Source organism: Cyprinus carpio, unplaced genomic scaffold, assembly GCF_018340385.1.
Source record: "Cyprinus carpio isolate SPL01 unplaced genomic scaffold, ASM1834038v1 S000006627, whole genome shotgun sequence".
Taxonomy (NCBI): domain Eukaryota; kingdom Metazoa; phylum Chordata; class Actinopteri; order Cypriniformes; family Cyprinidae; genus Cyprinus; species Cyprinus carpio.
Genome location: NW_024879259.1, coordinates 26994 through 47696, shown reverse-complemented (window position 1 = coordinate 47696; position 20703 = coordinate 26994). Strand labels below are relative to the sequence as shown.

The 20703-nt window shown below is 35.7% G+C and overlaps 2 protein-coding genes and 1 pseudogene across 2 annotated transcripts; 2 read left to right on the top strand and 1 right to left on the bottom strand.

Annotated features, from left to right (window-relative positions):
* Nucleotides 1–575: 575 nt before the first annotated feature.
* LOC122144263 lies at nt 576–2408 on the top strand (annotated as a pseudogene).
* A 3732-nt stretch (nt 2409–6140) lies between these two features.
* LOC109102559 (transcription factor NF-E2 45 kDa subunit-like) lies at nt 6141–15649 on the top strand. The gene is made up of 4 exons (XM_019115946.2): nt 6141–6321; nt 10324–10536; nt 10684–10845; nt 13245–15649. The coding sequence occupies exons 1-4, from the start codon at nt 6289–6291 to the stop codon at nt 14535–14537; spliced, it is 1701 nt and encodes a 566-aa protein (XP_018971491.2). The 5' UTR covers nt 6141–6288; the 3' UTR covers nt 14538–15649.
* A 212-nt stretch (nt 15650–15861) lies between these two features.
* On the bottom strand, nt 15862–19109 carry mtx2 (metaxin 2). The gene is made up of 10 exons (XM_019115947.2): nt 18943–19109; nt 18498–18545; nt 18338–18384; nt 18135–18207; nt 17882–17958; nt 17721–17813; nt 17006–17044; nt 16733–16858; nt 16555–16631; nt 15862–16447 (listed from the first exon to the last, which is right to left on the bottom strand). The coding sequence occupies exons 1-10, from the start codon at nt 18980–18982 to the stop codon at nt 16243–16245; spliced, it is 825 nt and encodes a 274-aa protein (XP_018971492.1). The 5' UTR covers nt 18983–19109; the 3' UTR covers nt 15862–16242.
* Between the last annotated feature and the right edge of the window lie 1594 nt (nt 19110–20703).

Here is a 20703-nt window from a genome sequence, read left to right as displayed (position 1 = left end):
ATGGCGCACTATACACTCATACACTATGTACTCAACCATGTAGTGCATGGATTATATAAGGGCGTTTTTGCAGAAGGCACCTCATGAAGCTGATTTCGGACAAGCTTCTGAGGCCAAGTAACGGTTTAATGATCTACAACAACATATAGAGAGCTTTTGTGATAACTAAGTTAATATTTCATTACTGCAATATTAATTTCTCGCTAGAAATGACAGTGTGAATGCACTACTCGCACTATTTATACTGAAAAACGTAATAGAATAGTGCATAACTGGGACGCACCAATGTAAGTTTGACGAGAATGTTTTCAATTTCAATTTAGGTGAGCTTTATTTCAGTTTCAATTTAGGTGATGTTTTCTCCATCCCTTTAATTTATATATCTCTTTAAAGGCACTGACTGTCACAACTCATAAATACTCCTAAAGACTGAACGGCCATTCAACAAAAGAAAGAAGGAAGAAGAAGAAATCCATATTTAGGGTGCCATTTGGACAGGGGCCCCTAGATGGATCTTCAGGAGAACAGCTGCGCGTCACTTACAGATTCGTCGGGAAGAGACACGTGACGGCTCACGCAGCGCATGATTGTGACGTCAAATACCGGAGCCCTCTCGCGCCTCTAAAATGAAGTGACCTTTCTTTTCGCCCTGATACAGAATCGGTCCGTCGACCGGCACGAACAGTGTACCGCATCCCGCAAGAGAAGGATACCTAACACAGCCTGAGAGGTAATATTATCAGCCGCATTAAACCGATCGTGTCCGCCGCGTTGATGATTGCAGATGGGACATTTAAACGAAATGGAGGATTTTGAAGCGGTTCTGAGGAAGGGTGGTGTAAGGTTGCGTAAGCTTACCGGTACTCTTCAAGAACAATTGTATGTCAAAGAAGGAATATATAGGGTTTAATAACAATCTCTGTATTTTTGTCATTCTAAAAACGGGAAGGCTCGTTTTTGGTAATTAAGCCGTAATAAACATTCACTAATTAATGGGAAAATGTGGGTTTATGGTGAGCTAGCCAGATGTGGCTAGCTGTTAGCTTCCGCAACGTGGATCCGACACCGGTTTACGACTTCTGCTGTGTTCTTCGGAAATGTATAACTTATCTGAGAGTCTTTTGATAAGTTAATTTGGGATTTTGTCACATGAACTCCGCTCCGGCTTCTCATTAATGGTAAGCTAGTTCTCACAGGTGGATGGCTAATACGTTACTGAAGTGATTAAGGGTTCTTTTAATGAAGGCGATTTAAGGTTATCCTCGGATGAACATCTTAATACCGAGATGTTTACAGATGCGAGTTTGCAGTGATTGGATGTCATAGGAAACATAATCCACCTACCTAGAGACCAAGAAACGATTCTTTTACTTCTCTATTGGAGGTGAAAGACTGACCTTACAAAGCTATCTTAGACCTTGATTGGGTCTTCGATTTTATGTCTTGAAGTTTATGGGTTAAGCATGTAGAAGATGCTCCATCCTTGAATCTGACCTTCTAATGATCTGTCCGCTGTGCTTTTAAAGCACTCACCCTTCAAATGCCTTTCGGCGGTGTTTTCACCTCTCTTTTACTTCTAGGTTAATATGGGTGACGTTGAAAAGGGAAAGAAGGTTTTCGTCCAGAAGTGCGCCCAGTGCCACACAGTTGAAAACGGAGGCAAGCACAAAGTGGGGCCAAATCTTTGGGGTCTTTTTGGACGCAAGACCGGGCAGGCACAGGGATTTTCCTACACAGATGCCAATAAGAGCAAAGGTAAGGTTTACAGATGATGTTACAGTTTTTTCCTGTTCACAAAATGATGTAATAACAATATTTACACAAAAATTTTTCTTTTTACAGGCATTGTCTGGAGTGAAAGACACCTTGATGGAATATTTGGAGAATCCCAAGAAGTTACATTCCAGGCACAAAGATGATCTTTGCTGGGATCAAGAAGAAGGGCGAGAGGGCAGACCTTATGCATACTTAAAGGCATCCACATCATAATACAGTTGGAGAGTGAGGAGACAGCGATATTTAAATTAATTGTTTGTAGTTTGGCTTTGAAATATCTTCAGTGATATCTAATTCAAATGATGTGACAGATCCAGTGGCCAGGATTATTCATTATAACACGTGGCATGCTTCTAATGCCAGTCTATTTTAGCAGGGAAAAATTTACACTTCTTTGTTTGTCCAAGTAATGTAAAAATGAGTCGAGTTACTGCAGATCCCCAGTTTATCCACTGAGGGAATGAAATCTGTGTCCCCTGGTTCCACAGGTGCTGTTGTACATTAAAATATTAAATTGTACTGAACCCTTAAAGTATTTGGATTACAATGAAAGACTGAACAAGCAGCATGCTTATTGGTAACTAACTGTATCAGATGGATTTGATCTGTCAAATAAAACGGTGAAAAGGGTGCATTTTTGTCATGTCTATTCATGTTCTAATGCATTTGCTTGCTGATGTTTCTGTTTTTTGTGCACTTTAGTGATCGCTCTCAATTTCTTCAGTTTTACCTTTTGAGTTTCAGTTCTCAATGTACCAAGCAGAACCTTTAGGAGGAATCAGATGTCAATGTACATTTGCACTGCCATAAGTGATTAATTATAATGTTATTATAACATTATTATTATTGCACAAAATGATATTACTGCAAATTTAATACCACTAAAGTGCAGTCAGTTTTCTTTTTGTGCTCTAGTTTTCAGATTCATTACATCCTAATTGTAGATTTAGATATAGAATAACTAACAGTAAAGAAGTAACCATCATTTATGGAGATAAGCACGGACACTTGATTTCATTTTTAGCTTGTACTGGTTGGTTAATTGTCATATGTGACCTGGGTACAAAGGTCAACAGGGTATAGCTTCATGAGTAAATCTCAGACAACAGTAACCAGGAAAGACGCGTTATCGGTAAAGTTTGGAAGTTCTCATATAAAGTAATTGCGTAGCGACTCTGGCCAAACAGCCCTTATCAGCCTCAGCTTTGTTTGAACTTGAACATTATACGTAGATAGACATCTACCCTGAGTCATTAAAACTGCAACGGTTTCAATGTCATTAGCAGTGTCATTTCAAGTGAAAATGCCGCCACCTACAGGACACCGAAAGTTACGCAGCGATATTTTGTAACACTTTTTTTTTTTAAATAGACCATAAAGGTTGCACAATTAACATGCATGTTTGTTGAAACACGTAAGACATAATGTCTAAAATATGTCTATATTCTGTATTATGTTGTTTAAATAAACATTTGGTAATCCATGGCTTTACAATATGCCAGTGAAATATTAACATTTTTGTTTATGGTAGATGTAATTTCGATGCTGTGACATTTAATATGAATATATTTGTTATATGAATATATTTATTATCAGTGCCAATAAATGTCTTTGGGATCATTAGAAAATCACAGGCAGATGACTTTGATCAGGGTTAGAGCTAAACTCTGCAGCGCATTGGACCTCCAGGGCAAGATTTGGGGAAGGGGGGTCTAGTGAATGTGTGTGTAATATTGTAATAGACATATAAAGCAAACTTGTTTTATCTCTTTATTGTCATTTACATCAACATTCTTAAGCTGAATGTCTCTGATACAGGAACTGAGATAAGGAATATGAATAAGACTTGAGCTGGGAGGGATCAGAGAACTCCACTAGAGAGCAGCAGTCAGCTATATTTCATTTTCTTTCTTTCTTGTGTAAAAATGTAAATGTTAACCGCCATAAAAATGCAGGTGGAAAAAGAGTTACAGTTACAAACCTCGCATGCACATTGGCTAATAAAGATGTTATTATTCTTTGTTAATCAAGACACTACATTAAATATTTTAACTTTTTAACAACTTAACAACTGCAACACTTGATTTCGCTTATGGGCTTCAAGGATAACATTCAGAATAGTCAGTAGATTAGTCTCTCTGATGCAATACACTTAAAAACTGTGAGAAGTTAGCCTCTTTAAATACATTATGTGCCATGAATTCACCAAATGACAGTATATACTTGTGAGACTGACTGCCTGGCTTTTGCAAAATACAAATTTACATAAACTATTTTAGTTCCAGCAACACTTAGTAATATAAACCATTTTGAGTTCCAACAGAATATTACAAGCCCAAGGAAAACAAAATTGTATACTTTCCACACTTTTGTTGTCCAAAATCTGCAAGCTGTTAACCATGGCCGTAATTTGAATTATGATGATATCATATTAAATACATATCATTCATTGTTCACTGCATGTCTTTTTTTTTCTCTTTTTAATTTTTTTTTTTTTTTTGTATACTGATCTTTATTCTGTTAATTTTTTTATATTATTTCTAACTTATCAATAATTCTGAAAATTATGTTAAAAAAAACTATGCAAAATTATGTTTTAAAAAATACAAAAACATTTTAATCTATGTTATAGTATACACTTTAACCAGTCATGAAACTCGTAAAACCAAGCCTTTATTTTCTCGGGGATCAATAGAGATTTGATGGGTGGAGCTTCTAAAGCAAAGTTCTGTAATGCACTGACCACACACTCACACAGCCAGAGTGGACCACAGAACTTTCCCCGAGGAGCCATGGTTGAATGTGTGTGTTTCTCTATATAAGTGTGGTCCATATGTGCATACTAACTTGTGTGGGTATGCAACTTTGGAAGATGAAGCCTATAAGTCTTTTGAATTCAAGATTTGTCTTTAAAATGTATCAAACATTTACTGCAACCATTTGGGCTTCCAGTTCGCTGGCAGTTGCCTTGAGAAGGTTACCCACTGAGGGACCAATCAGCTCCTGAGGTTCCTGGGAAGTAAAAAAAACACATGTTAGAATTTATGTCCACTCTCTAGAATGACCTAACTTGACACAATAAATTAACAACTACAAAATAAAACCACAAATGTTTATTTTGGCATGGCATGTTATATATATGAAAACATACACATACTTTTTTCCTCCTAATGTAGGCTATAACTTGAAACAAGAAAAAAAAAATTAATCCAAGAGTATATATATATATATATATATATATATACATATATTATATATATATATATATATATATATATAGGCTATAACATTTAAATATATATGAAAACATACACATACTTTTTTCCTCCTAATGTAGGCTATAACATTTAAATACACCAATTCATTTTTCAGAAGCATGTTTAAGAATCAACAATGTAGACTACATACTGGCCTACATGTGAATTTGTAAAGAGCTGAGAGCAGTTGTTTAACACAACAGTCATCCATGTTTTTGCACAGGTTCTCTGCTCAGGTTTTGTATCCAGAACTTCTCAAATTACTCTGTTAAATAGTTTAAGCTTGGCATCACTTTAAGAACTGCCTAAAGCAGTATAATTTCATGCGCACGCTTTTCTGAGTTTAATGCATCACCTCCAAAAACATAAATTAGAGGCCAAAGCCACTAATGAAAGTTTAATTCTGGACTGTAAAGTGTCTGCTTACCTCACGGCTGACCGGTGGCTCTCCTGGCTGAAGCAGACCGAATGCATTGCTGGACCCCCCCTCTCTCTCTCTCTTTCTCTCTCTCTCTCTCTCTCCGTCGCTAAAGGAATGTCGACGTGGAGCTGCCAAACGTGAACGTGTCGAGTGCTCATGAACGCGCTCGTCGGAGATCTTCTCTGAGCTCGTACCCTTGGCATACAGTAGGTAGAGTGGGCATGGCGCCAATCACAGCTACCTGTCACATTTCGTGGCGTGTTGAAAACTGAGGGGGAAGACATTCTTGATAGACGGACAATGCATGATTCATCTGAATCTGTTTAAATAGGCTACATTATGAACATTTTAATTTTTTACATTGTGTGCATGTTTAATGTTGGGAAAATTTTATCAAAACAAAATCCTCATTAAAATTTTACTTGGCCATTAAACTTGTATTAAATTATATTTTTATGTAGCCTAGTTGTAGACTCTGAAAAGAAAACCAGAGCAAGTAGCAGTTATTATGCCTTTATTTTACAAATTAATAAATTCATTTTGTAAATTTAAAAACTCAAGACAAGAAGGTTGTAAAGGCATGTTGTAAAGTGATGAAGGCATGCCCAGTTGAGTTGAAAGCTGTTATTGGTCGATGCTTTTTAGTGGGCGGGTCAATGGTTATATTTGTGTTCTGCTGTTTGATTGGCTGATGGAGATAGTGAGCGAGCCCCGTCTGTATTTGGGTTCTTGGTTGTTACACACGCGTGTCGTCAGATTTGATTCAGAAATATGCTTTGCTGACGCTTGTATTAGACCACCATCAGACAAGTCCTTCAACATCAACTGAAAGACATGGACGACCCTTCAGCTCAGTTTCAACACGAGGTAAGTTTAAAACAACAGTACTTTGAAACCAAATATCTTTTGTCAAACTTTACAACATGAACTGTGTTCATGTAAATCCATATATACATCCATGAAATTTGGGGTAACTGATGGAAAAGGGCTCGTTTGTTTTTTTCAGTCCCATGTTTGAAGTTGTGCAATACTGTTTTTGTGTAATAGCAGCCTTATTGTAGAATAGCTGAGATGATCTTAAAAGTTACCTGCGAAATATATACAGGTAAAAAATAAAATTCAAATAAAAAGGACAGGACTAGCCTATTAAGAATTATAAACTTACTAAAGCGCTGCAGTGTTCAAAAGAAATAAAAGAAATTTATCAAACATTATTGTTTTGTGAAATTTTTATACATACAGTTTGAATTTTTTTTTCTTTCTTTTTTAGTTACCTTTACTGTCATCATCTTGAAGTAGTGTGTGTATATACACTGCAGTTCAAAAGTTTGGGATCAGTACGTTTTTTAATGTTTTTGTAAAAAAGTTTCTAAAGCTCATCAACGCTGTATCTATTTTATCAAAAATACAGAAAAAACAAATTTTGTTAAATATTATTTATTAGTTTTCTATTGTAATATACTTTAAAATATAATTTATTCCTGTGAAGCCAAGCTGAATTTAGCATCATTACTCCAGTCTTCAGTGTCACATGATCCTAGAAATCATTCTAATATGCTGATTTATAATCAGTGTTGGAAACAGTTGTGCTGCCTGCTTGATATTTTTTGAGACGTGATACTTTTTTCAGGATTCTTTGATAAATAAAAAGTTAAAAGAACAGTGTTTATTAAAAATTTGAATTTTGTGTAACAATATACCTGTACACTATTCAAAAGCTTGAATTAATTAATTTATTTATTTTTTATTCCGCAAGGATGTGTTAAATGGATAAAAAGTGATCACTTTTATTGTTTGAAAATATTTTTATTTTGAATAAATGGTGTTCTTGTTAACGTATTTTTTTTTTTTCATCAAAGAATCGAAGAAAAAAGTATCGCAGGTTCCAAAAAAATATTAAGCAGCACAGCAGTTTCAACACTAATAATAAATCAGCATGTTAGAATGATTTCTGAAGGATCATGTGACACTGAAGACTGGAGTAATGGCTGATAAAAATTCATCACTGCATCACAGAAATAAATTATGTTTTGAAGTATATTAAAATAGGAAACCAATATTAGAAATTTCAATAATATTTCACAATATTAATGTTTTTCTTTATTTTTGATCAAATATATACAGCATTGATGAGCATAAGAGCCTTCATTTAAAAACTTGAAAAATCTTACTGATCCCAAACATTTGAATTACAATTAAAGCGTATTTTTGTAACTGCAAAAGAATCCTTTTTTGTATTTGAATATTGGGCTCTAAGTGGGGAGTGTAAGACTTTGGGCCCGAGGTCTCTGTAAGACTAGGGGAGGCCACCCACATAAAATTAGTCTCATCTGAATTCAAGATACTGGGTTGGTTAAATAAACATTTCACTTTGTGCACCTGATCCAGACACACCCAAGACTGCACTACTGTTTCAGGGTGGGTAGCCATTTACCCCAATGAGAAGAGTTGATCCATAAATCAGTTGCCTTTTATGCACACAAAGATCTATTAGCCTGTCTACACTTTAACACAGTTGCATCATCACACACCCAGCTGTAGGCGTGTGTATTCACCTTTCACTCAGCTTACCTTTATACCTTCTTTCTCCCAGTTTTTCTTGTTCTGGATTTTTTTTTTTTTTTTTTTTTTTTTTTTTTTTTTGCATTATCTGATGAATTGTTTTCACGTGGTTGCTCAGTGAACTAAATTCACAACCTCCTACGTAAGCTGGAGCATTTATTTACTTGCGTGACTTCAGTAAGAGGTCAACAAGTTCAAGGTCTTTATGACTGACTCCATTACAAATGCTGTGACCACCACTTAGAAGTTTTGTTTGTGTACCAGCATATAAAGTGCGCTCACTCAGAAGACCGTGGTGTCATGGCCTTCAGGTTAACACACACGTTTTTTACACGGAAACAGCAAAGCTGGGATGGACATACGCTGATAGGGTCTGAAAAATGGTAAAATATGCTTGAAAATATTTTTAATCACAATGAGCACAGCTCAATATCTCACCTTGTAAACACCAATGGCAATATCTATCACTGATAGTGAATTAAAATGATAGTAAAAATAGGTTACAAATTAGGCTTTTAACCACAGTAAATGACAAGCTGACTCCTGTTGTTGCCTAGTGTGTGATTCTCTGAGAAGACCAGAACATAAAAATGGCAGTATGTTTTTTTTTTTTTTGATACTGTAACATTTTGTTTGCCCACAAAATTTATTTTGAACAACCCCCCAAAAAATCTACATATTTTAATTTTTTAAATACATTTCAAAATAGCAAAAAATATATTTGCTAAAATAAATTTAAAAATATATTGTGAGTTATTATTGGCTAAATATATTTTCAACACACACACACACACACACACACACACACACACACATATATCTATATAGAGAGAGAGAGAGAGAGAGAGAGAGAAAGGTCATTTTCTGGATATTTTTGAAAATACATTTCATTTTTAAAAAGCATTAAAACTTTCACATTGTCTATAACACATGTGAACATATATAATTTATATAAAAATCAAGGAATATACACACTATAGACAAAAATGCAACATTATTAAATCATCATAAATCTAGTTTTGATATCCAGTAGGCTATTGCACAAACATGTATTTAGCCTAAACATAGGCTACTATCGCCACTGAAATACAATTTGGCATGTATTTTGATATATGAAGGTTAGTAAATATATCAATAAAATACATTTCAGAAATATATTTCATATAAGCAACATTAAGTATACATTTAAAATAATTTTTGTAATATGGGATAATAAAACAGTGGCATAGAACTAAATTAACCTGAAATGAATTGATCTAAACTGAACTCAAAGGTGTGTTGTACCTGAAGAAAGCTATCTGTTAGCATTCCCATTCATCTCAATAGTGTTGTTCTGCTTTACTTCCATAAGTACGCAGTTTGGATTCTGCCACCTGTGCTCATGGGCACCTTCGGGTTTTTTTTTTTTTTTTGAGCCAATCACCTAAGCCATAACTGGATTCATGCCAACAAGCCAAACATTTACCCCTTGTCCGAACTGATCTGATCTGCACTGAAATGAACTTGTCTGATGTGAACTGATCTAATCTGAACTGAATTGAACTTACCTGAACTGATCTGAACTGAAATGTTTCTGTTTTCAGTTCCACGTCTATAGTGTGCACCGTAGATGTCACTGCCATTTACTTTAAGTAGAAAACAAAGCAGAGAGACAAAGCACTTTATTGGTCTAGTGTCGTAAATCAGGCTCCATCAGTGGCAGCACAACCTCTGACCATACAATCAGGGCCCATAAATGCATTCATAACCTGTTTATCATATCAATAGAAGTAATTACAAGTGATCTTACATCAATGATTCTCAAACTTTTTGTCTCCAAGTCCCCACATTGTCCACAACGATATTCAAAGGCCCTATATCCTTTAACCTATAAACCAGTCTACCAGTCATTCGTAATTTATACCCTATAACCAGTCATTCATAATTTACTGGATAAGTTAATAAGAATAATAAGAATATTTTTTTATTTTCTGAAGTTTGCTTATAAGTTGTCTAATATGTTGTTCAGTTTAATTAGTTTTGTGATCAGGTGAAATTAAAGCATGTTTTACTGTATTCATAAAATAAACTGATCCGCCCTGATAGTGTTTATTGTTATTCCATGCTACACCAACCTGAAAAGTTTACAGGTGTGTTTGGTAAGAAGGCACCTGCCAACCAAATGAATGTGAATGCAAATCGCACACAAAAACATGACTGATATTTTAAGAGGTCACTGAAAGTTTATGCAAACATTGTAATACCAGTGTGCACAGCCACATACAAACATGGTCAATTGTTTGTTTTACATGATGTCTTTCTGTTTAGGATTTGATTGATATTTTATGGAGGCAGGATGTCGATTTGGGGGTGAAGCGAGAGATCTTTGATGGATGTCTTCGGCAGAGAGAGGAGATCACGAGAGCAAGAGAAAGAGAGTTAAAAAGAGAGCGAGAGCTTGAAAGGATAATGCAAAGATTACAGAAACTAGACAAGGAAACTGGAGAGTTTTTGCCTAGTCCTTCATCTGTGAACTCCCAGGTGACCATTTTATTAACTACACATGTAAACAAATAAACAGTGTGCATCCCTAATATTAATAAATCTCTCAAAATAACACCTGTGTGCACACCCACACACTCTCTATTGTTCAGTGTTGCTTACAGAGCTATTTCCACCATGTTTTAGGCTGTGCCCTTCTCAGAGACATTGCATTCTACAGAGTTTACTCAGCGTTCACCTGTTACCCAGAATCCTCTGCTGTCTGCACTGCTATTCTCTCAGAAGTCTCAGAAGCCTCCTTCTCAAGAGCAGGCTTTTAGCGAACTGCTGTCACTGCCAGACTTACAGGTATTTACACAGTGCAGAAAGATGTACACAGACATGCCTGAACTGGTGCATGGTTGGCATTTCATTTTGGAATAAATTTTCTTTCTTGCAAGTTTACAGACAAAGTTACATTAAATTTGGGCAACTGTAAACTGTAAGAGGCTCTATGGTAATTATGAAGCCACTGAATTTTTTCAATCACAAACAAGTCAGCACATTCTTAATAGAGTTGCCTTAGGAAAATATAGTGAGTGTTTATCGATGAAGTGTTAAAAAGATTAAAAGTTAACAAAATTCACAGATGCCTAAACTGTTGCTGGTAGCTATCATACAAGATAAGATCTATATTTTAATATAGTTACTCATGTATTATTTCTAAATTGTAACTACAGTATGATTCAACTTGTTTAATTTAAATGTGCTTTATATTAAAGAAAAAAATAGGCTTTGTCTTGGCTGTGAAGTGAGTGGCAATTATATTTGCACAAACACAATTTCATAAAAGTATCTAGTTGTCAAATCCTGACAATTTTGTCATTAATCACTTACCCCCCATGTCGTTCCTAACCCGTAAAAGCTTTGTTTGTTTTCAGAACCCAATTTAAGATATTTTGGATAAAAACCGGTAGGCTTGAGACTGTCCCATAGACTGCCAAATAAATAACAGTGTCAAGGTCCAGGAAAGTATGAAAAGCATCGTCAGAATAGTCCATCTGCCATCAGTGATTCAACCGTAACGTTATGAAGTGACGACAATACTTTTTGTACACGAAGAAAACAAAAATAATGAGTTTATTTAACAATTCCTCTCCTCTGTCTCTCTCCAAATCAGCATAGAGCCATTTTGGCAATTCTGAGCAGTACACAGGCAGCGTACACTCTTCTGTGTCAGCCTGTGCACTGCTCAGATTTTACAAAGCCTACCAGTTTTCATCCAAAATATCTTAAATTGTGTTCCGAAGACGAATGAAGCTTTGATGGGTTTGGAATGACATGGGGGTAAGTGAATAATGACAAAATTTTCATTTTGGGATGGAGTATCCCTTTAACTTACAGTCTGTTAGGTATATTTAGGTAAACATTAATACCAGATAAGGGATTATTACCAAGTATCTAATCAGTAGTATTAAAAACATTTAAGCAATAGTAAATCATCTGAGGTGTGTGCTTATTTGAGATATGATGAGTTAATGTTTAGATTTTATATCATAGAATAGCATGAAGGTAATGTCCCCACTATCGTTAAAATGGCATTCTGACATATCACAATTGTCTCGCGCATGGCCTTGTCTCAAATGTAACCCACAGCTCACACAGTCCCACTCCTCCAAGTCTAGCATGGGTTGTTGAGTAATAGACTGTAGTAGATCCTCTGCACCAGCAATAGGGTTCATGGCTTCAGATAGTGACTGCATCGGGTGTGCTTGTGTGACCACTGTCCTGTTTCATAAAATAACAAGTGAGACACCCCTCACTGAGAGGAGGATGTGATTTTGGAGAGAGGGAGTGGTCTGATTCAATGGCCAAATCTGGCGGAGGTCAGCAAAAACGTACAGCAAAATATCACTTACAGCACATTTAATACTGTTTTCCCCCAAGTGATAAAATGGTCCCAATAACTTTAGAACACATTTAGTGTTAAATTCAGTGTATACTTTTTCAATGCACTCTACCAAGCTTGATACAGGCTATATTCCATTAATTTACTCAAAACTACAATAAAACAGTAATATTGTGCAATATCATTATATCTCTTTTCAATTTTAATATAAACATGATTTATTCCTGAGATGGCAGTGCTGAATTTTCAGCATCATTACTCCAGTTTTTAATGTCACATGATCCTTCAGAAATCATTCTAATATGCCTATTTTGCTGCTCAAAAAGCATCCCTTCTTATTTTCAATGCTTAAATATTAAGTGCTGTTTAATATTTTTGTGTAAACTGTAATATATACAGTATATTTTCAGGATTCTTTGATGAATAAAAATTCTATTTCAGCATTTATTTGAAGTAGAAATCTTTTGTAAATGTCTTTCATGTAACCTTTGATCAGTTTAATGCATCCTTAGCATAATTGAATAAAAATGAATATCTTTCTAAGAGACTTGCTTATTCCAAACCTTTAAACAGTAGTGTAAATATTTTATATGACCATGTACAGCATATACACATTTCCACTAAAATCTCAGTGGGCATATGAATAATACGCAATCCATCAATATAAATGTTATATTTTTAATACAAGTACAAAAATTTGTGACTCCAAAAAGTTTATACGAAATAATGTGGAGGTTGCAAAATAATATCATACCGCTTTGTAAACTGCAGAAAAAAATTATCAGAATTTATTTTTTCTCACAAAAATACATTTTAAAATGTCTAATATAATTCAAATACTGTTTTGCTTCTTGGTTAGTATTATTTGGATGTCCTGGAGTCTGATGGCTCAAGCATGCCCCTAGAGGATATCACCGAAATCTGCCACCAGAACCTGCCCGAGCCACAGAAGGAAAACTCAACAGATGCATTATGTGGCGTCACACAGACAATATCAGACTCTTTTGAGGTTGCTCAGCCTTTGTCATGCATGCCCTCTGATCCCATAGAGATCCTGGAAACATGCATAAAGACATTCTCAGATCCAGGAAATCCTACACCTTCACCTTCAAACACAATTTACAGCTGCAGTACCCCTGAGAATCATGTGATTTTACCTAAATGCCACATAAACTCCAGCGATTCAACCCTCAGTGAGTTTTGCCCATATACCATCAATACCAGTAAACCTGAACAATTAAATCATGCACCTGGAAGGGACGCTTCACAAACGCATTTAAAATTTGAGGAGCGCCACATTCTGCTGGGGTTTGATGACTCTGCTTCTGTTGGCTCTGTGGATTTAGAGACGTCCCTTTATGCTGCTGACACCTTAAGTATAAGCCAGTCAGACAAGGATGAGCTGGAGAGCATCCACTCAGATTACACCGATCTGCTGCCTTTATCTCTACACTCTGATGCTGTGGAGGCAACGCTGTATGAAACTGTTACGTCTGCACAACACCAAACTCAAAATGAATCATCACCTAAAAATTCACCTCAAGCAAATCCCTTAACCACAAGCAGAGCTGCAGGTGTCCGGCGCGTATGTCGTGATGAACGGCGGGCCCAAGCCATGAGTTTGCCGCTTAGTGTGCATGACATCGTCAACCTGCCTGTGGAAGCATTTAATGAAGCCATCAACTCTTACAAACTCAGCAACGCTCAACATACCCTCATCAGAGACATTCGAAGACGTGGTAAAAACAAGATGGCAGCCCAGAGCTGTCGCAAACGAAAGCTGGATAATTTCATTGATCTCGAAGACGAGATTGAGGGGCTGAAGAGAGAGAAGGAGCAAATCAAGGAAGAAAATGAGAGGAACGCTAGAGAACTTCAAGAGAAGAAAGAGAAGCTCAGGAAACTTTACAATGAGGTGTTCAGACGGCTGAGAGATGAACATGGAAACTCCTACAACCCTAGAGAGTACAAACTACAGCACAGCACTGACGGCACGGTTTACCTGCTGCCACGTGGCACAGCCAACAAGACAAATACGCCAACAGAGGATTTACCTTTGCTTTATAACAAACCTGAAGTACAGCAAAGCTCTTTTGGTGTTTGTAACTTTACACACAGCAGGGACTTTCGTTTTGGGATGTTGTGGTCTTGAGGAATCACAATGTTTGTGTCTGGCATTCACATTCATCTCCTATTGATTCTGTCAAGGGAGGTTGCTTGAGTGAGTTACATTAGAATCACCCCCCAGCCGCTGTTTTCAGTCATGCAGTACAGCTACTGTCTACTTGAATAGGGAAAGAATTAAATCGCCAAAATTGTTGTCAATGTTACATTTAAATGACAATAAAATCAAACAGCTATGGTATTATAAATTTTAGCTTAAATCATGAGGCTGTTCCAGTCAATGCAAATATATACATATATACTGTATATGTACGTATATACTGTGTATGTGTGTATATACACACACAGCTGTTCAAAAGTTAGGTGTTGTTAAGGTTTTTTTAAAGTCAACTTTTTAAAACTCTTTTGATCAAACATGTATTAGAAACAGTAACAACTATGAAATATTGAATTATATTTTAATATATTTAAAAATTTAATTTTTTTTAGTAATGGCAACACTGAATTTTCAGCAGCCATTACTACAAGCATTAAGCATCACATGATGCTTTAGAAATCAATCTAATATGCTGATTTGGTGATTAAGAAACATGTGTAGTTATTATCAAGGCTGAAAAAAAAATGTGTTGCTTAATACTTTTATAGAAACAATGATACTTTTTTCTCAGAATTATTTGATGAATAGAAAGTTGAAATAGATTTCACTTTTGATCAGGTTAAGTCATCCTTGCTGAATTATCACAAATTTCTCTTTTACTGACCCAAAAACTTTTGAACAGTACAGTATACTCTATAGAAACTATAGAAAATATATGTGTGTAGACTTATGTATATTCATCTCCCACACAAGTTTGGAAATTATTATTATAGATTATTTATAGACAATGAAATATTCATGCTATATGTAGTTGGAAACTGTAAGATTTCTTGGAGGGCTGTCTAAAATACATATTCAGATGGAAAAAAGATTTTATGCATGTACTGTGTATCTGCAACAGACAATCTGTTTTATGAATACTTGTGTGTTCTAATAAGCAAGTTTAACCACATTATTTTGTATTCAAATACCGTAAGATTGTCATGTAGTTCCAATGTATTTAAATCCAATAAAAAAATGATTAAAAGCTAAATACAATAACACTTAATTTATGTATTCACTGAATATTGAGTGTAGGAGTGTAGGACAATTTTATGCAGCATTAATACGCCCCCTGCTGGAGCAAAAAGAACAGCATATTATGCCAAGTGTTTAGCTGCATCAAAGGACTGCCTCTACATTAAAATGTTTAAATTACATATGTTACATATTATAACACGTTTGCATGAACAGAATTCCTCATTAACACAGAAACTTGAGTCTAAACTTGAAGTTTATTATACTTCATAGTGTAGGCACTTTCCATGTACACATCATTAGACAAAGGCATCACACAGCGGAAAAAAAGATTTACATCAACTAAATTTTTATATAAGAAATCTAATTCTACTGTTGCGGCAGGCAGGTTCCTGTTATGGCATAATGAACAGGCAAAGAAGCAGTGATGGGAACATTTGAAATATTCACAAACTTTTATTTAATGGCCCTTTCTTCATCCTACTGATCTATAACGATTGTTTAGCCTCAACAGAAATAAAAATGTCATCTTTTAATGCACATAGGACATTAAAGACATTTCAGCCAGAACAATCACTTCAGATCAGAGGAGTGAGAAATGCTGGGCAAAGTGAGGAGCTCAGGGAAGTGAGCCTTTGGAATGACGCGAGGACCCCGACTGGCTCTCTCGGTCCTGCTCCTTAAAGTAAGTATGTTCAATACGATGGCAGAAAGAAAGCAGGTTGGTGTAGGATTTAACCTTTTCTGCAAGCTCGTCGTTGGTCAGTTGTGTGGTGAGTATGGTGAAAAGATGACCAAACACTAGAGCATCTAGTTCAGTTGGCCTGTGAAATTGAAAGTACAATTAGTTTAGACAGCATGTGAAAACTGAGTTGTTACATGTCTGTATGTCTACAGACATTCAGAACTCACTGATGCTCACAAAACGTACTGTTTGTTGAAAAAGTAGGGCTGTGTTCCCAATCGCTGTGATAAGGCCTGACAGCACTGACTCACATCTTCATACACCTGAGAAGAGGAAGCCCACATGAAACGTTATGAAAGAAAACACACATACTGACTTGGACAGTGATTTACACTTAATTAACATATCTGCACACAAAAAATACCTGCTCCAGACTCTTTCCAGACCATCCAATCACATTCATCTTCCTCCGTACCTCCCACTGCTTCTGATAGGCCAGAATGTGATTGAGGGGCCAAGAATAGGGACTACTGTAGCGTGGCCTAGAGATCTAAACACACACTACCATTAAATATGTAACATGAAGTTATATATTTATATATCTATCTATATGCTGACATTTAGTGCCATTGATGTCATCTTTGTTAATATGATATATAATTTATGATTTGGGAACATCCTTACACGTGACACATACCTCTGTAGCAGTATAGTCATCACACCACTGGATATACAACTAGAAAGAACAGGTAAAGTTTCACTAGTCTGTACAGTTTATCACTTTTAAAATATTTATGTAAAGATAAAATACATATAATTAGAGAAATCCACAAGCAAAGATACATAATTTGCTTGAAATTGAGCTTTTTTTATACAAATGTATCAATAGGATTTTCTGCATATGGCTACCAATCAAAGGTTAGGATAGAGCATGGATGCATTATATTGATCAAAATTTACAATTTACCATTTTAAATAAATGCTATTCTTTTTAACTTTCTGTTCATCAAATAATCCTGAAAAATGGATAACATTCCGACAAAAATATTAAGCAGCACACCAACAACATAATATTAGTAATTATAATAGTAATTTTATATTATATTAGTATATTAGAGTAATATATTAATAGCACATTCGAATGATCTCTGAAGGATAATGTGACACTGAAGACTTGAGTAATAGCTGCTAAAAGTTCAGCTTTACCATCTCAGGAATAAATTACATTTTTATATCAATTAAATTATATTTAAAAAAAAAAATAATAATAAAATAGAAAAAAAGTTGTTTCTTTAAAACATACTTCATAATATTACCCTTTTACTGTATTTTATCCAACTAAAAGCAACATTGGTGAGCATAAAAGACAAACTTTTGAAAGGTTTTGCATGCGGACGTGTGCAGGTCTGTACCTCTGCGGTCAGCAGCATGTTATTGACCAGCTCCATGTAAGCCTTCATCTCTGCCCTCTGGACATCATCCAACCCGTCACTCAGAGAATGACCCTATGGACAAGCAACAGTCAAACACTGTAGGACTCATGTGGAATTTGTTTTTAGAGTGAAAGTGATACCTTTGCCTTTGTGAACTGAACAATCGGCCCCAATTCTGACACAACTTGATTTCCAACCTGGATGAAAGGAACCTTCCCTAATGAACAGAGAGGAAGACACATCTCAAGACATATAAACAAACTCTAGTACATTCAACCTGACAAAGCCAAAGCTCTTAACCACCACTCGTCCAACATGAGATAAGAACACATAAAGCATTAAAAAAAAAAACTGTAAATTAGTGAGTGGAAAGTAAAGAGTTTGGTCGCTCACCTGACGGTGACATGTATTCAGCGTTGGCACGGCAGGACACCAGCACCGGCAGGCCACACATCCTCAGAAAAGTCTGCAAAACAAGAATAACTTCACTTACAAAAACAAGTGACTAATACATTTTTATATATTTGGGCTTCAAGTTGCCAGTGTGAACTGGTGAGTGTGTAAATTGACAAAGTGGTTAAGGCACTACTTTTCACCTGAACGGCCAGAGAGGACGCAGAATCTGACAGCAAGATTTGATCCTCTGCCAAAAATCAGAAAAGAACATTAATGTGTTTCACTTGACATCTTTTGTAGCTGCAAAGAGTTCACCCTAAATGTATAACTAATAAACATCTTCTCTTTTTTATCGGTTACCCTTAAGAGGTTGGTACAGAGTTGCATTTTCAGGCCATGGCTCAGCAGCTGCAATAGAAAATGACATGATATGAAATACTGACATCTCACAAATAATACTTTATCTTTCCATTCTTTAGAAACTCTGATCCTAAAATATATAGATCTACGCTCTATGTGGGCTTACATTACATTCATAAACATTTAATGGGTTTCTTTATCTTTGACCCTGACGTTAGCACTGAAAACAAAAGAACTGTATCTGCTGTAACATCTAAAATAAAACACTCTTAAACAGAAGCAGTGGCTTAAATCTACTACTATGCAGAGAAATGAAATGACTGTGTTGAAAGTAAGTACGTTATCGATCATCATAAAAATGGCAATCATATTATCTCTAGCACAAAACACTAACACAACCATATGGACTCGCTGCATTACACACAAGCCAAAACATTAACGTTACCTGCAATCTGAGAGACGAAAGCCTCTGCAGCAAGAGACATGGCGGCGCAGAGGAAATCTACTTTAATCTAAGCACAATAACTGCTCGAAACACTGAAATGGCATTAATTTCCCACGCAAGGGCAAAGCAAGCTCCTGTCCCAGTGTAGTGACGTCACCGTGGAGTTTTTCCTGCTTTCTAGCCAATCACGTTCGTCCACTTCCGCTCGCGTAATATGAAAGCGGCATTTCACTGCAGAAGCTACTTTTTGCAACATTATTCTCAGAACCTTTTCTTTCCCCCCCTTTTTTTTTTTAGTTTTAGTTTGTTATAAACACAATACAACTGATTCCGGATCTGTATATTGTATAGTTATTTATGTGTTATGTAGGCTATTTTATAGTGGAGGAGCAGGTGTCTGCGTGTGGTATTATGGTGCCAGTAGAACAGGGCGCGGACAGTAAATCATGTGCGCACGCCTTCCACTGTGTGTGAGCCGCATCTCAATTGTTCAAATGTTAGGCTATTATTATCCTAATACGTACAGATATTGATACTATTTATTACAGCTCATCAATATAAATATAGGTGTATTAATAGTCTGTTAAAGTGCAACTATGGGTTATGAAAGGTTAATTTTGTTTGGGGAGTCCCCAACAACAGGTTGACATGCATGCAAGGTCAAAAAACACTTTCATCGTCTTATAATATGCATTTATTTTTATCATACTTGCACAACGACTCCCAAACGATTCACGCAAAGATTCATTTTTCCAGAACCCTCCTTTGTGTGACGCTAATCTGTGGTCATAGGTCCGAAAAACAGTCTATATTAAAATATATATATATATATTTTTTTAATAGACGCATTAAACCTAAAACTATATGATGGTATTAGCCAATATTAGTGCTATTAGCTATCTCTGTTAATATGAGAACAGAGAAAAAGAATTGTAATAATTTCTTGATGTTATTGTATTGTATTTATTTGGAAACAAAAAGGACACATTTATACATTTTCTTTTTATTGCAGCTCATTATACATTTAGAACATTGACACACATATTCAAGTCACATTTCAGCTTATCAGTACAGAAAGTGCATGTATTTTATTGTGTTGCTATATTTTTTTTTCCAGGCATGAGCGGGTCGGGGCATATCTTACCCTTCTCTAAAAGGAAGGAAGGGAAGAAAGGAGAGCTGAAGAAACTAAATTCAATACAAACACACATTAAAGACTTGGTAATATTCTAATTATTTGGGATATTATTGGCTGTTAGACAAAATCGCAACATAGTCTTTTAACCTAACCGTAATAGCTAAATATTTGAAAGGCAAAAATAACGATAGCATACAATGTGCATTAATTAAAGTAATAAACGATACAGATAAAAAAAAAGACAAAAAGTGGCTGAGTCGTTTATGCATTCAGCAAATGCAGTGTGGTTTTATATGGAAAGTAGACGTTTTTGCATCGTTCATATACTCCCCTAAAACCGAATCTGTGAATGTGCTGTGTAAACACACATTCGGTTCTACAGGGTATATATAGACGACGGAACAAAGATCCCAACTGAACGTTCAGAAATGGAACCTCCTAAAAATTGAAGAGCACAACGTGTCCACGGTCCAGACAAAAAAAAAAAAAAAATCCTAAATAAATAAATAAAATAAAAATAAGGCGTTGATAATGTGTAACACCCGAAAATTGAAAACACCCTGCAAATAAGAAAATCCATTTTAAAGCAAAGGCATACAGTTAAGATACAAATTACGAGGAAT